The following is a 16930-nucleotide window of genomic DNA, read 5'->3' on the forward strand; positions in this document are numbered from 1 at the left end:
TCTTTCTTCCGGAGTTAAGTCATGTTCTATATAAATGTTTTTGTATGTAGCGTTTTGTTTGAGAGTTGCCTTACACTTCATAATTTCATATTTGTCCTCTTTTGTGTTGCACGAGACCACAACGATTCCGCATTCGGAGGATTGATTTGCACGCTTTTGCTGAACCGCTAATTTTCTTGTATTTTAGTGTCAACGTTATCGCAATAACTTGTGATTTACTCGCTTTGTTTAGAAATTCACTCTTTCGCTTTTCTTTGGGGGAATTGTTCTTGTTTTGGGGAAAACTCGCTTTGCTTGTAGAGGTTGGGGGCAGTTCAGTCAACAGTCCGTCTTAAGCCTATATAAAATATCCAACAAAGAGCACAGTTAATAGTTTATTACGAAGATGTTATTTCGTTCGGGAATCAATGTTAAGTGACTATATTGTTTGCAACACGGAGATCTTCGAGAGCTGCGCGCTGATACCAATCAACAACCAATCACCATCGATTCCCTGATCGGTCACGGGTCATGTGACCAATAGATCGATTACTATTGCACTGTGGGGTCCCTTGACCCGCGTGGATGTCACGCCTCTTGTTTAGGTAACATGCCCCTAAGGCAGCCATAAAGCTGCTAAAATCCGACTTAAAGGTATTCTATTGATAAAAGTATTTGTAGACATTAAATTACCCAAGAAGTCAAATTGAGTGATAATGCATGCCATTAAATGACAGCATGAAACGTAATTTATCTTTAAACTTAAATTGCTATCAAACCGCCTAACTACTTTATTTAAAACAAAGAAGCCATACTTTAAAAAGTACAACTTAGGCAAAATGTTAATCATATAAAAAAAATAAACAATATTAATTTAATTAAAAGAGCTACTAAAAATATAAAAAATAAACAATATTAATTTCATTAAAAAAGCTCAAAAAAAAGACTATTTTATTTATCTAAAGTAATTTATACAGAATATAACTCTATAAGAATTAATTTAATAATCTTAAAAGGCGACCATGAATTATAGCATGGTAGCACTTTCTCTCGGCATCTTTTATTTTAATATCTAATTTCAGGCCGTCTTTGATGAACGTATTTACGCTGTTGACGATATTTTCATCCCTACGTTCCGGTAAGTTCTTTAAAACCAATCCAGTAGTTTTCTTTTGATCACTTTCTTTGGGGACAGCGTTATTTACTGGTAGAGAATTCATGTCACTTTTTAATTGGTTCAGTTCCTCATTGAATTCCTTTCTAAGTTTGTTTACAACAGGAGACATGGCATTCTGGACGTGTGTCTTAATCGTTAACTCGAGATTAGTTTCAAGCTTCAATATTCTAGATGATAAACTGTCAAGACTTACTCTCATCTGCTTGGCAAGATTGTTTATTGCTGCCACCACTGATACGTTTTCATCTGTGAATATTAATGCCAGGGGGTTCCGGGGACGGTGGTTCTGGTTCGGACCGCCGCCGCTTCTTTGAAGATTTTGGTTTGGTTGGTTGCGCTTGATGTGCGCTACTGGCGTCCACTGTTGATTTTTGTTTGCTCTTTGGTGCACGTGGTGTTCTACCTTTTTTCTGGGTATTAGATACGACTGGCCCAGAGATAATGGATTGGGATTGGGATTGGGGTTCTTTCTCTGTCGATTGTGTGTTGTGGGTTTCCATGGATACCAAACCGGAAGCGCCCGTTCCGGATATAGATGCCTTGGTACCCGGTAAACTGGTTCCAGAATTGTTTGCTCCCGATATACATAACTCCGTTGGGCCCGTTTGGGTCCCAATATTCGGCGCCTGTGTCAAGTCGAGATCCCCTGCGGCTGGCGGTATGGTCATATCATCGTCAAACAAAAGATGCGTTGCTGGGATTAACGGTTCGCTATACTCGCTATTGTCCGCCATAATTGAACACCACACTGATTGAAAACTGCTGATTGTAATCCGCACTCTTTCTGCGGTGAACACTTGTCAGATTAATATCCAACAAGAAAAAAAATGAGTTTTCTGCTATTTACAGATAAGTTCCAACGAAATTTTATATAAAAATATCACAAAGCTATTCCGTGAATCAAGATCAATAAATCCATATAAATTTTATAATGTAAATCCAGATATTCACTTTGGAAAATGCCAAAAAGTATCCGTGATCAGAAACACGTCTTATCACACCTTTTCACAAAACTATAATATAGCTGACCAATGTAACTTAGAAGGAAACCCGATATTGGAAAGTTACCAAATTCTTAGCTGACCAATGTAGCGTATAAGGAAACCCGATATTGGAAAGTTACTGACCAAATTCTTAGCTGACCAATGTAGCGTATAAGGAAACCCGATATTGGAAAGTTACTGACCAAATTCTTAGCTGACCAATGTAACGTATAGGAAAACTCGATATTGGAAAGTTACTGACCAAATTCTTAGCTGACCAATGTAACGTATAGGAAAACTCGATATTGAAAAGTTACTGAAAATGGACTATGATACATTTATCATGTATTATACACATATTAGGTGACTTTTATTCAGGCAATTGCGCTTGCACTTATTCACTAGCACACTCATTCAAACAATCACTCACTATCAATAACTCTTTCACTCACACAATCAATCAATCAATCAATCACTACTCACTAGCTCATTCACAAAAAAAATAGGCCATGGTAAGAGCGCCTCCACGTGGTGTGGCCTGGATGTAGACAGTTTTCTTTCTATCTTTTACTGATAAAAAGACATCTATCTGCAACGAAACGCTCTTGGAATAACAAAAAAGAATATTCGTCAATTCAATTAATTCTTTCATATAACATTAAAACATTTAAAGCACTGAAAACAAACATAACAAACAGAAAAACTTAAAAAATAAAAATCCTTCTTTGTTTATATGGTCAGCAATTCGTCAGCAAATCTCTTCTATCCCTATATGGTCAGCTAATTGGTCAGCAGTTTAGCACGAGCCGTCCGGAATTGGTCGGTCCGGCCAGTCTTTTATTCCCAACCACTTTAACTGCACATGCGCAACTTCACTAGCAACCGTGTAAACATAAATGGCGATCATGAGAGGTTCATGAAGAAATTATACGTGAAATAACTGCGTTCTAGTGAAAAAATGACTCTCAATCCATTAGCAAATCCTAAAGGGATTAAACTTCTTTGTGAACTGTGTCAAAAACCAGCTTTTATTCAATGCACAAAATGTAGAGTGACATATTACTGGTAAGTAATATATTTTCGCGAATTTTAATAAATCCTGTTTTATTTACATGCCATATGTAGATATCGATAGCAGCTTATACATTGTTTCAAAGAAACTTCAAGCGTAAGGCCTTTTGTGTCATTGAGTGACTGACCAGGGCTCTGCACAGGCAGTAATCTATTCGGGAAGATCTATTTGTTAAATATAATTAGTTTTCCAATATAGCTATAATAAGAGCTAAGAATTAAGCCATTTCCTCAGAATGTGTGGCCAACCTGAATAAATATTGGAAGTGTACATAAATATTTTCTCTTTAATAAAATATTGATTAGTTATTATTTTGGGCTTTTTGAAGTTGGGTTACTATATTAGGAGACTGTTAACTATTTCAGTTAGGATTTTCTAAGCAAAACTTTTCTCTTTATGAGCCAGATGAAAACTCACAAGAGGAACTTGCACCAAGATTAGTCAAAGGTTGGGTGTTGGAAATCATGGGCTGTCTTAAGTCCCTTAAATGCTTGCAATGCATCCACCGTGCTGTGCAAACAATTACCAGTGCATTACTTTCCTTTCTGTTGTAAACTTTTCATCCAATCCAATTAATTACATTTTACAGTGGTGTTGAACACCAAAGAGCAGACTGGCTTGGAATCCATGAGAAGATATGTCAGAACCTCATTCCGCTCCGACAGAGTGCCCCGTTCCTCCCTTCAGAAGAGGAGAGACAAAACAGGGAAAGACAGCTAGAAACTAAAAAGGTTCAGACTGAATTTTATCAAATTTATTCAATTAACCCTTTCCTTCAACTATCTTAACCTTTTGTTCCTCAATCCATATCCTCATTGATCCACCTCTATTCATAGCCTCATAGCTGTTTTAGTTTAGGTTATATAACCACGGGATTAACTAACGGCAGCTGGTGTGGCCACTTCTCTACGAAGAAAATGTTTAATTCATGTTGTTATATCAAAGACTGTAGACATTACAATAATCAAACGACAATGCAATGATAGATGCAAAACTCAGTATTACCAGTTGAATTTTTTAAGTATATATGATTTTAAAACTCTAATTCCATTTGATTATATAATTTTAAATGATAAACGATACTGTTAAAAGTATTGATGATGACTTTTCCAAATATAGTGTATTAACAAAGGCATACTTCATGCATTATTTGAGTTTTAAATGTAACCCATATAGTTGTATGTAGAGGAGCTAAAAGTAAATAGAAGCTTCTTAGATATTTTATAACTGGTAATGCTGAGCAGAAAGAGTTTCAGAATTTAATAAGGTATCTTTTTACTTGGACATTTCAGAGGACCATGATAGACTTAACAAGAACTACAGGCCAGAAGTTATTATTTGAGGGAAAACATGACCAGGCTGTGCCAGCTGCAATGCAGTCATTGAGGTTTGCCATTGATGTACATGGCTTAGCAAGCATAGAGCTGGTTCCCTCATATTTGATACTAGGGGAGGCAAGCATAGGTAAGTTCAGATAGCGTCTAACCCTTTCGGTGCCAAATATATATAGTTATATGTACATACTATTTTATTCTATGTCGTAATAATTTGACAACAGCAGTCTCCAAGGCTATCACATGTTTTGGACTGTACAACAACGAATGGGTTAAATTTAAAAAAGGAATGTTGCTAGGTGTTAGAAGGTGGCCCCTGCCTGTCGCATTTTTGCAACTTTGTCGGCAAAAGGGTTAAAGAAGTATTTCATTGGAAATGTTGTTGTTTTAAATAATCTTTGTTTGAAATTAGTTTAACTACAGGCAAAATTCGCCTTATCAAAATTGTTGGGAAATACTTCAAGATAACAAACGGTTGATATAACCGAAATACAAAAAATGTATAACTAAACCTAAAACATTAAAAAAGTTTGACATTACCAGTACATCGAGATAACAGAGTTTGACATATATAGCGAGTTACAACTGTACAGTCCAACCTCGTTGGCTCGAACATATTGCTGTGCATATTTTTTCAAATGTGTTGGAAAGGGTTAATTGTTATAAATTACGGTGTGTTTTAAAAGACAATATGTATTAAGATACATGCATAATGGTAAACAGTGTTAACAGTTATGAAGTTTAATGTTAATGCATGTAACAAGTTAGTAACAGGACTGAAGTTTAGACATGCTGAGGTAAATGCAGTCTGTAAAATCAAAATTTGTTGCTCCTCATTTCCTGAAGAAGAAAACACATAGTGTAACAATTTATACCAATCTTGATCAATAATGGTTTGAAACACTTATACAACCTAGCCCAGGCACATTGCCATCAATTTTAAACAGGTTAGTGTTCCTAGCTGAGGCAGTTAATGGATCTGAGGTCCCCAGAATGTTCCAAGGCCATCAGCCTTAAATTGTCTTGCATTAATTTCGATGATTAGTAAGAATTTTAAAGGCTGAGGAGACAGTCAACTGTTCTACAGACTCTAGAATAATTCAATGCCGTCACCCTAATGTTTTCTTACATTATTTTCCAGGCTTAGGAAGACTTGAACAGGCTGAGGAGTACCTAGCTCAGGCACAGTGGACAGTTCTGAAGACCCCAGAATGTTCCAACGCCATCAAATCTAAACTGTACAGAAACTTAGGGCTGCTCTATGCTGCCAAGGGGGAATATGATGAAGCACTAAGGCAGCTGGCTAATGATGTAAGAAACAATATGAATTGTGGACTTATACTGTTTTCAAAGAAACTGATATTTGAAATTACTTGGACAGCTCTCAAAATCTCTGGAAAGCTTTTTATTACAGCTATGTACAAGTCATGTCCATGATTGGTTTAACTCTAAATTTTAAGAAATTATTTGTCATATAATTATGTCAATAGAATCATAAATCAGAATTCAATCTGTTTATATAACTTTGCTAATGAAATGACTCTTTGCTTATTTAGCAATCTGTAATGGAGATTGTAATACTACCGTATATGAACTCATAGTATGAAAAGCACATTTCGTCAACTTAATGCAATAACTTAATATGTGCATCTATTTTTATATGCAGTTTTTCAGTTATTGCACTAAAGCGTGATGTTTTTCTCTGGTAGAATGTATGTGTTTTTGTTGTATTTACCAACGCATAATTATCTTTTCAGATATATCACGCTAGCGAGGAGTTTGGCACGGATGATATCCGTACATCTGGCGGATATTTCCACATGGGCAATGTATTCTTCCGGCAAGGGAGAATGGACATTGCTGACACACTTTATAGACAGGTAAGTGTAACTGTGATTCTAACAATTCTTAAAGGGACATGATATAGGTTGATTCCAAAAAATCCTTTTTAAATTTTAATGCATTATCCTGTTTAACTCATTTGACTTTTATGATCAAACAAAAAAACAACATTTGATTTGTGTACTGATAAAAAAAAAATATGAGCAATATTCTGGCACTTTTTTAATTGGGTAATTTATGGCCACTTACCTATTAATGGATTTTTTTTTATAAAGACTGATATTTTTTATCTTTACACAAATCATATGGGTTTTTTCAGATTATTTTTTATGTTTGTTTGGCATCAACCTCTGTTGCAACCCTTTAAGTGTGAATGGCAGTTTTTTTTTCTTCATGAAAATGAGCAAATAATGAGTACCGGTAACATAATTATACTGTACATAATTTACTATCAGGTTGTTTTAAAACAAAAAGGATTAAGGTTTTTTTTCTGAAGGATTTTTTTCTTTCAAGGAAAAAGTTCAAAATTAGTGGCTACTTTAAGCAACGTGAAAATGAAGCATTGATTTTTGATATAAATTTGGATGCTTTCAGGTGACAGATATCTGGTACTCCCACCTATTCAACATTGTCAAGGTGCGCACGAGAACCCCACCCACTCCAAAAGGTGTGGGGCCACTTATTGTGGAAATGTTCGATGAACAAGAGGACAGCCTTGGTAGGTTCATAAAGATTTTTTTTTGTTACAAAGTTTACATTTGAATCTTATTGTACTTGTAATTATGTCTTTAAAACAAAATAATTGTTAATTTTTTATTTTTTTTAGCAACAATTTGAAGAAAAAAATGTTTTTGACATCTAATATTACTTCATTGGCAAATTTCATATGATTTCTGGTTTTATCAATATAATATTGTCATATTCCTTATGATTCGAGGTCTTGCCTTATTTAGAATTTGCCTGTAATCCTATAATCCAAGGCCTTGTTAATCATGATCTTTTACATTTTCAACCTTTTCTGATCTTTTTGTGAATTTTCCCTTGTTCATCATGGCCTAAACCATTACTATGATTTTTTTCCATGTTGATCATGGAATTTCTCATGCTCATGAACAAAGGTTTTTTTTTGGAGTTGTCCCATATAAATCATTATTATCTTTGACATTTTCCCCATATTCTTAATGGTCTATTAAAGGCTTTTTTTTTAATTTCCCCATATTCATCATGATCTGAACCCTTACCAGGATTTTTTTGTTGATCATGGAATTTTCCCATGCTCATAAACAAAGGCATTGTTATGAACATTCCCATGTTCATCATGATCTAAGGCCTTACTAGGAATTTTTCCATGTTGATCATGGAATTTTCCCATGCTCATGAACAAATGCCTTATTTGAAATTGTCCCATGTTGATCCTGATCTTATACGTAATTCCATGTTCTTGATGGTTTAAGACCTTTTGGGGGAATTTTTCTCTTTTTTATTATGGTCTAACATTATACAAGGCTTTATGATCTTATTATTTCACATTTTAATTACATTTAAATTTCAAGACCATGGTTTTGAAACTAATTACTTGTCAAATATATATTCCAATTTCAAATGTTTTTACATGAAAATAACCTTAGGCAAAGAAACACAATTATGTAGTTAGGGTTACATCTTGTCCAAAAAATGTTGGGTAGATTGCAGATTTTTTATTAGGCTTATTAGAACGTTATTGTTATCATTGAATTATCTTTATTAAAAAGCTTTTCAAACAAACAAAATAAAGTACACATTATTATTTATTTTTTTTAACCAAAAACCTATATAAAAACCCCCCAGAAAGGTCGTCGCCTTATTCCTGAATCAGAAGTATTTGTTAGCCCTGATTGTTAAAAATTCCATATTTCAGACGAGGCCCAAGAAGCGGAAGCTGTTCAGGTGCTCAACTCTATCTACGATATGCGGGAACACCAACCTAACCGTCAACCTGAAGATATGGCCAGGGTTTGCCACGGCCTTGCAATGCTGTACTTTGTACTCACAGATATTAGCAAGGTAGAAAGGGTTCATAAACTGAGGTCCATGCATAATTGTGATACAGAAATCAATTGGAAGGGCTATATGGCAAATAATTAAAGCCTGAAGATAGAGCAAGTGTTTGCTGTGTGTCTTGCTCTTGTCATACTCTTTTTTTTTCGCTGAAAGATAATCAACATACAAAGTCATTCCTTGTTTTTCCAAACCTTTTTGTGGCATGGGCTGGGGCCCTTGGACTTGCGAAAGTATAATTTATTTAATAATATAATTTATTGGCTTTTGATTGGGGCACCAGTATTTTGTTACCTGTCTTGTATTCTGGTGACATTTGTTTTTCTATGGTCAGTATATAGATAAATTACACACTCTTTCAGTTTGTACTTTTTAAAAAAAACAAAAACAATTTAATTAAAAAAAAAAATCTTTTTTGGTTTAGCAATATCTGAAATAGTGATAAAAGTCATTTACTATCTTAAAATGGATTTCATTTGCTTTAGTAATGTCAACCTAAACATGAAATTAAACATTTATTTGTTTTCTGTGTATTACAAAAAGAAAGGGCATCTTTAAGTCTAGACATTGACCCTCTGTTTCTTACATGTGTACCTCAATAATGGTTTTTTATATTTGTCCTGATGGTCAAACTGTCTGATTAGCGCAGTGATTGACACACTAGCTTCTCACCAAAGTGCCCTGGGTTGTCTGATTAGCACAGTGGTTAACTTACTCGCTTCTCACCAAGCCCCCCTGGATTGTCTGGTTAGCGCAGTGATTGACACACTCACTTTTCACCAAAGTGCCCTGGATTGTCTGATTAGCACAGTGGTTAACTTACTCGCTTCTCTCCAAGGCCCCCCGAGTTGTCTGGTTAGCACAGTGGTTAACTTACTTGCTTCTCACCAAGGCCCCCTGGGTTGTCTGGTTAGCGCAGTGGTTAACTTACTTGCTTTTCACCAAGGCCCCCCGGGTTGTCTGGTTAGCGCAGTGGTTAACTTACTTGCTTCTCACCAAGGCCCCCTGGGTTGTCTGGTTAGCGCAGTGGTTAACTTACTCGCTTCTCACCAAGGCCCCCCGGGTTGTCTGGTTAGCGTAGTGGTTAACTAACTCGCTTCTCACCAAGGCCCCAAGGGGTGGCCTGGTTAGCGCAGTGGTTAACTTACTCGCTTCTCACCAAGACCCCCCTGGGTTGTCTGGTTAGCGCAGTGGTGAACTTACTCGCTTCTCACCAAGACCCCCCCCCCCGGGTTGTCTGGTTAGCGTAGTGGTTAACTTACTCGCTTCTCACCAAGGCCCCCCCGGGTTGTCTGGTTAGCGTAGTGGTTAACTTACTCGCTTCTTACCAAGGCCCCCCGGGTTGTCTGGTTAGCGCAGTGGTTAACTTACTCGCTTCTCACCAAGGCCCCCCGGGTTGTGTGGTTAGCGCAGTGGTTAACTTACTCGCTTCTCACCATGGCCCCCCCCCGGGTTGTCTGGTTAACACAGTGGTTAACTTACTCGCTTCTCACCAAGGCCCCCCGGGTTGTCTGGTTAGCGCAGTGGTTAACTTACTCGCTTCTCACCAAGGCCCCCTGGGTGGCCTGGTTAGCGTAGTGGTTAACTTACTCGCTTCTCACCAAGGCCCCCCCCCCGGGTTGTCTGGTTAGCGCTTAACCCACAAACAAGTTTGTTTGTGGTCACTAAGCGGGACAATTTTTTAATTTAACGTTATTCATTTTCATGGTAAAATAAATAAAGTTTAAACTAAACTTAGTCGCCGATTTGTGTTTAACATTTTGTTTTCTCTTATTTTTCAGGCCAAAGAGTTTGGTCGCAAGGCAGTAGTGGCAAGTGAGAGCCACCCAGATGACTCCATGTCACGCTCCATTATTGAGTTCATGAAAAACTGTGACCGAATATCCATGCTGACTGTCTCTTAGCTTATGTAATGCTGCTGAATATCTTTGGAAAATTGATATAAAAAAACAAAACAAAACATGAAAAACTCAAAATTTCAAAATGCATTTTAGGAATGATTAATATAAATCGTTCGTATTCTCACATGCTTCGGTTATACACTGAGGGACTTTAAAAACGCAACATATGTACTTCCAACATGGCAATCCATGAAGCTAAATTTACTAGTAATTTAGTATGTCTGACATTTTTTTGTTTATCAAAAGTATTTTTTTGAAGTACATGAATTGCTTTTTTAGTCTCTAAGAATACTGATAAATGTGAGGATGATCAAAAAAATAATATAACAGTTTCTTTGAATATTTGCATATCTATGTTAAGAGGTATGATCCAAATTGATATGCCAGAATCATGGATGTATTACCTATGCACCATAAGTATTAAGGCTGACATAAGTTGTTGTGAGACAACCATTCATTGAGAAATAAATTATTGATTTTTTCCTATCTATTTTACTTATTAACGAAATAGATCGGTCTTTGAACTGTACACCAAATATTTTGAAAAAATATCATTTATAGTAAAAATATCTTTGTAACAAACCCTGTGATATTTTATGTTTACTGTATTAATGTAACTGATATTTGTGTCAGCGTATTTTCATGTTTAATATGACTTTGTTTATTTTGATGATTTTTATGTCATTAAATCAATAAAATGATGATTTGTACCTTTATGAGTGCCTAAAAATGGAGTAATCTGGGGGATGTATTCATATGACAGTGTAGTTATTTGAAACCATGATCTGCTACTTTTCATAAAATTCATATTCTTATGCATTTACTGATACTGTATTATGCAGTCCCAATTAATCGTATTTAAACTATATGCGTTTTGAGTTTGGGGGAGGGGACGCGCGTCAGCAGTAATGCAAACAACTCTCCTCTCCGGCGTTGATGCGAACAACTCTCCTCTCCAGCGTTGATGCAAACAACTCTCTTCTCCAGCGTTTATTCAAACAACTCTCGTCTCCAGCGTTGATGCTAACAACTCTCGTCTCCAGCGTTGATGCTCACAAATCTCGTCTTCAGCATTGATGCAAACAACTCACGTCTCCAGCGTTGATTCAAACAACTCTCGTCTCCAGCGTTGATGCTAACAACTCTCTTCTCCAGCGTTGATGCAAACCACTCTCTTCTCCAGCGTTTATTCAAACAACTCTCTTCTCCAGCGTTTATTCAAACAACTCTCGTCTCCAGCGTTGATGCTAACTCATCTCGTCTCCAGCAGTGGTGCAAACAACTCTCGTCTCCAGCGTTGATTCAAACAACTCTAGTCTCCAGCGTTGATGCTAACAGCTCTCGTCTCCAGCGTTGATGCTAACAGCTCTCCTCCTCGGCGTTGAGGCAAACAGCTCTCCTCCCCGGCGTTGAGGCAAACAGCTCTCCGCCCCAGCGTTGATGCTAACAACTGTCGTCTCCAGCGTTGATGCTAACAACTCTCGTCTCCAGCGTTGATGCTAACAAATCTCGTCTCCTCTCCAGAGTTGATGCAAACAACTCTAGTCTCCAGCGTTAATGCAAACAACTCTCCTCTCCTCTCCAGTGTTGATGCAAACAACTCTCCTCTCCTCTCCAGCGTTGATGCAAACAACTCTCCTCTCCAGCGTTGATGCAAACAACTCTCGTCTCCGGCGTTGATGCAAACAACTCTCCTCTTCTCTCCAGCATTGATGCAAACAACTCTCGTCTCCAGCGTTGATGCAAACAACTCACCTCTCCTCTCCATCGTTGATGCAAACAACTCTCGTCTCCAGCGTTGATGCTAACAACTCTCTTCTCCAGCGTTGATGCAAACCACTCTCTTCTCCAGCGTTTATTCAAACAACTCTCTTCTCCAGCGTTTATTCAAACAACTCTCGTCCCAGCGTTGATGCTAACTAATCTCGTCTCCAGCATTGATGCAAACAACTCTCGTCTCCAGCGTTGATTCAAACAACTCTCGTCTCCAGCGTTGATGCTAACAACTCTCGTCTCCAGCGTTGATGCTTACAACTCTCGTCTCCAGCGTTGATGCTAACAGCTCTCGTCTCCAGCGTTGATGCTAACAGCTCTCCTCCTCGGCGTTGAGGCAAACAGCTCTCCTCCCCGGCGTTGAGGCAAACAGCTCTCCGCCCCAGCGTTGATGCTAACAGCTCTCGTCTCCAGCGTTGATGCTAACAACTGTCGTCTCCAGCGTTGATGCTAACAACTCTCGTCTCCAGCGTTGATGCTAACAAATCTCGTCTCCTCTCCAGCGTTGATGCAAACAACTCTAGTCTCCAGCATTCATGCAAACAACTCTCCTCTCCTCTCCAGCGTTGATGCAAACAACTCTCCTCTCCTCTCCAGCGTTGATGCAAACAACTCTCCTCTCCTCTCCAGCGTTGATGCAAACAACTTTCGTCTCCGGCGTTGATGCAAACAACTCTCCTCTTCTCTCCAGCATTGATGCAAACAACTCTCGTCTCCAGCGTTGATGCAAACAACTATCCTCTCCTCTCCATCGTTGATGCAAACAACTCTCGTCTCCGGCGTTGATGCAAACAACTCTCCTCTCCTCTCCATCGTTGATGCAAACAACTCTCCTCTCCACTCCATCGTTGATGCAAACAACTCTCGTCTCCGGCGTTGATGCAAACAGCTATAGTTTTCGTAATTAATGATCAGTTTCAAATCATTTTTGGTTTTGATTTATTTTGGGGGGATGGTGAGGGCGTCGCAGGTCCTGTCAACATATATACGTAACTGCCGCCTTTGCGTCAGCTATGTTTAAATATATCATTAATTAAAACAGAAATCCGTGTCGGGTCAAAGGTCATAGTGACCTTAAATTCGGAAAAATTGTCCGAGTGATAACTCAACAATGTCTGGACCTATGGCCATCAAAATTGACATTGAGGTCGGGCCTGACCAGTAATAATAATAATAATAATAATAATAATAATAATAATAATAATAATATCTTTATTTAGAGAAGGTATAAACACGTTTTGACATAATTACAGGTTCAACCATAACAACATCATATTTACAATGTGGCCTTCTATGAAGAAAAACAAACAAACAAAAACAAAATGCATTTGGTAAATCATAAAACATCTGCATCGCACTTATACATTCCTATACAAGAACTTTTGATGTTTTGAATATAATTATTCTATACAAATCATGTTTAATTAACATAACAATTATTTCAATAAACTTCATGTACACGCCGACAGACACTCAATAAAACACAACAATTTATAAAACAACAGTTATTTCAATCTTTAAGATAATGAAAAGATGATATACCTTTTTGAAACTAATGATATGCACATTTCAAGATGTGCACTTTATAATTATGCTTAAATGTGTTTAACTTTTTCGCATTTCGTATTTCATCCGGAATAGTATTCCAAACCTTCATACTGTAGTACGAAAAGGAATCCATGAAATAGTTAGTTCGCGGTGTTTGTATCAAAACTAAATCTTGTTTTGAAGTTGATCTTAGAGAATAGTGTTCATTATTTGCAAAGATTAGCAATTCAGACATATAGCTCGGAGCCTTTCCATTAAGGGTATTATAGACAAGGGTTGCACAGTGATATTTACACCTGTCTGTAAACGTTAGCCACTGAAGTTCTTGTAACAATCCGTTTGAAGATGATCGTTTAGGAATTTTAAGAATGATTTTTGCAGCCCTATTTTGCAAGGATTTAACTTTATGTAAGTAACTTGAGTTTCCTTTGCCCCAAATATGACAACAATAATCTAAAATTGGAAGGATATATGCATTGTAAAACAATCGTTTCATCTCATCATTGAGGTAGAACAATAGACGTTTCAAAAGTGAGATTTTACAGTTGATTTTTTTGCAAACAATTTCTATTTGCGGACGCCATTTTAGGTTATTATCAATATATTCGTATCAAGTATTCGAATACTATCCGGATACTCGTATCAAATTGTTTCCATAATAAGTAAATTACCTATTATATGTCACCCACCTTCTGTTATTTGACATAATTGTCCACTTAATTTATAATTCGTCATATGGCAATTTCACTTTTTCATACATTCTTTTTCAGTCTTAATAACTTATAATGTATAATCAAAGCTAAACAACTCATTTTACGTCATAAAACTCATAATGAATACAACATAATCACCTCGCGAATTTGATAGTCACTTCGGCCGAGGTGGTTGCTTGGTTACTGCCACGTGCTTTCGAGTTTGTTATTTATCAGCAGGTTTCATGTTAAATGGCGCTTTGATTATTTGATAGTCGATTGTAATTTGATTTCATTACATTGTTTGATTTAATGCAATACCTACAATTTCTGCGGAGTTTTGTAATGAAGGATATAATTGCGGAAAAGATAAGACGACAAAAAGACGATCTGATTTTCCTTTATTTACATGCGTGTACGTTTTTATTTATCAATAAACTAAACATGTTTACATATCGTATGAAAATAAATTACAAGATGCAAAATGATGGAAATTTGATTGAAAAGTGAAAAGATAAACAAATTTGTTTTTGTATTTATTGTTCAGATAGCAATAATTTCTTCATGCATATTCATCAAAAATACGATTGGTCATTAATAGCTTTAATTGCACGACCCTTATCTTGTGATTGGACGATCAATTCCTACGGATTAATGATCAATCCGTTTAATATCAACTAGTGCCAATTAGTGTCAATTAAGCACATCTGAGATCATAAAAGATGATCATAAAAGATCTGAGACGGGCGGGAAAACCAGGCTGTAGAGGTTAGTTGTGTTTATTTGGCTCTTATATTTTTCCTAAATTCTACATTTATAAGACTATTTCGGCTTTAAATTTTTGTTTCAAAATTACTAACAGTATTCGTCGGTTAATTTGCGGACATTTGTTTGACATTCTGGTAATTATTCAAGACAAAATTCCAAAAAGAAGTTCAACCCTTGTTAATCTATATTGGCATTTGGACCAGTTTGTGTTCGCCATTATTGGTTTCATGTACTAAAATTAGACAATACACATTATAATACATCACTGTACACTTAGTTACGGGTGACTGAACACACCCCGTCATTGACCAAAATCGCGCATCTCGCTTGAGCAGACAGAAATTTTCTTTCGGCTAGATTTTCTTTGGTGCCATAGTTTCTATTTTCTTGTTGCTAGTTTTTCTTTGGAGTTAATTTCAAACAACGTGTATTCGGACAAATTATTATCAGATAAGTTACTTATATTTGCTATTATTTAACTGATTAAGCTCAAACAACCCACCTACATCCTGTTTGAATGTTAGTTATTAAGCTTACGTTTGAGTTCAGTCAGTGACAAAGCTCGTCTTGCTGAAGCTGCCAACAAGTACTAGAATTCTCGAGCCAAATATTCACATACTACCTAAATTAGCTAAAATTATATATGTGACTGCATCTCTGTAGTTGGCCATTTATTCATTTACTTAATCATTGTTGTTTTGCTCGGTTTCTTTGCTTGTGCAGTCTTTTTCAGATATGGATCCGGAAGAAACCACCACAAGTACAGCTACTCTCACCAGCACCCTAGGGACTTCAAGATTACCCAAGCGTCCTCGGGCAGCGATGGGGTCGGACTCCTCCGTTGATGGAGAGCTCTCATATCTGGATCTTGACACTGGGAAAGTTCAATCGACAAGAAACAAAGACTTTGTGATGTTACCTACTGAGGCCTATGACGCTATGATGGGCAAACTCACTGCCATGGAAAAAGGACTTGCTAAGCTAGACAAGCTAGAAAAACTTGACAAGATTGAATCGCAAATGTCTACACTGTCAGCCAAAGTAATTGACATCGATGAACGACTGAAGAAATCTGAAGGTACTACAGTTGAACTTACACAGTCTGTATCATTTCTCAGTGACAAATATGACCAAGTTATCCAAAACAACAACGTAGATTCTGCCAGAATATCGAAAACAGAAACTGATTTACAGCGAATGAAGGAAATAAATGAAGAACTTCGCCATACACTAAGTGACATGAGCATTATAAATAAATCCCTCAAGGAGGACTTGATTGACTTGAAATGCAGAAGCATGCGTGATAATCTCATCTTTACAAACATTCCTGAAAATGTTAAGCGCACTGCAGACGGTCGCAAGTTTGAAGACACTGAACACGAATTGAACGGGTTCCTTTCAGAACATCTGGGGATAAGAGATATTCAGTTTGAAAGAGTGCACAGACTGGCACCGCAAAAGAAAGGACATAATGGACCAAGACCAATTGTTGCCAAATTTAGTCTCTTCAAAGAGCGTGAACTTGTAAGGAAATCTTCGTACAAGTTGAAAGGGAAACAGTTTGGTATAAGGGAACAGTTTCCAGAAGAGGTCGAGGAGAAAAGGAGACAACTGTACCCCGTCCTGCGACAGTTGAAGCAGAACCACCAGAAGGCCACCCTTGTAAAGGACCGCATCTTTGTGAACGGAGTCCCAGTCCGACCCGACCAGCTGCCTGTACCAGAACCCCCGCGCCAGGAACAACACAGTACCCGCCTGTAGGATTGCCATGGTGACGACCCCTCGAATCAACAAAGACTATCATTTTCATGTTTAAATGTCTGT

The 16930-nt window shown here is 37.2% G+C and overlaps 1 protein-coding gene across 1 annotated transcript; it reads left to right on the forward strand.

Annotated features, from left to right (window-relative positions):
• The first annotated feature begins 3024 nt into the window (after positions 1–3024).
• Positions 3025–11026, forward strand: LOC128203287 (zinc finger MYND domain-containing protein 12-like). Its single transcript, XM_052904637.1, has 8 exons — positions 3025–3204; positions 3801–3942; positions 4504–4675; positions 5687–5856; positions 6303–6425; positions 6982–7105; positions 8285–8430; positions 10206–11026. Exons 1-8 carry the CDS (start codon positions 3098–3100, stop codon positions 10326–10328), a joined length of 1107 nt encoding a protein of 368 aa, XP_052760597.1. The 5' UTR covers positions 3025–3097; the 3' UTR covers positions 10329–11026.
• The last annotated feature ends 5904 nt before the right edge of the window (positions 11027–16930 follow it).

Source organism: Mya arenaria, chromosome 9, assembly GCF_026914265.1.
Source record: "Mya arenaria isolate MELC-2E11 chromosome 9, ASM2691426v1".
NCBI classification, from domain to species: Eukaryota; Metazoa; Mollusca; class Bivalvia; order Myida; family Myidae; genus Mya; species Mya arenaria.

What these genes read in the sequence shown, in the direction of transcription:
- LOC128203287 (XM_052904637.1), top strand. Translation starts at nt 3,098, where the DNA reads ATGACTCTCAATCCATTAGCAAATCCTAAAGGGATTAAACTTCTTTGT. An exon ending in GACAGCTAGAAACTAAAAAG is followed by an intron (nt 3,943 to 4,503) that starts GTTCAGACTGAA and finishes TGGACATTTCAG; the next exon opens with AGGACCATGATAGACTTAAC. An exon ending in TAAGGCAGCTGGCTAATGAT is followed by an intron (nt 5,857 to 6,302) that starts GTAAGAAACAAT and finishes TTATCTTTTCAG; the next exon opens with ATATATCACGCTAGCGAGGA.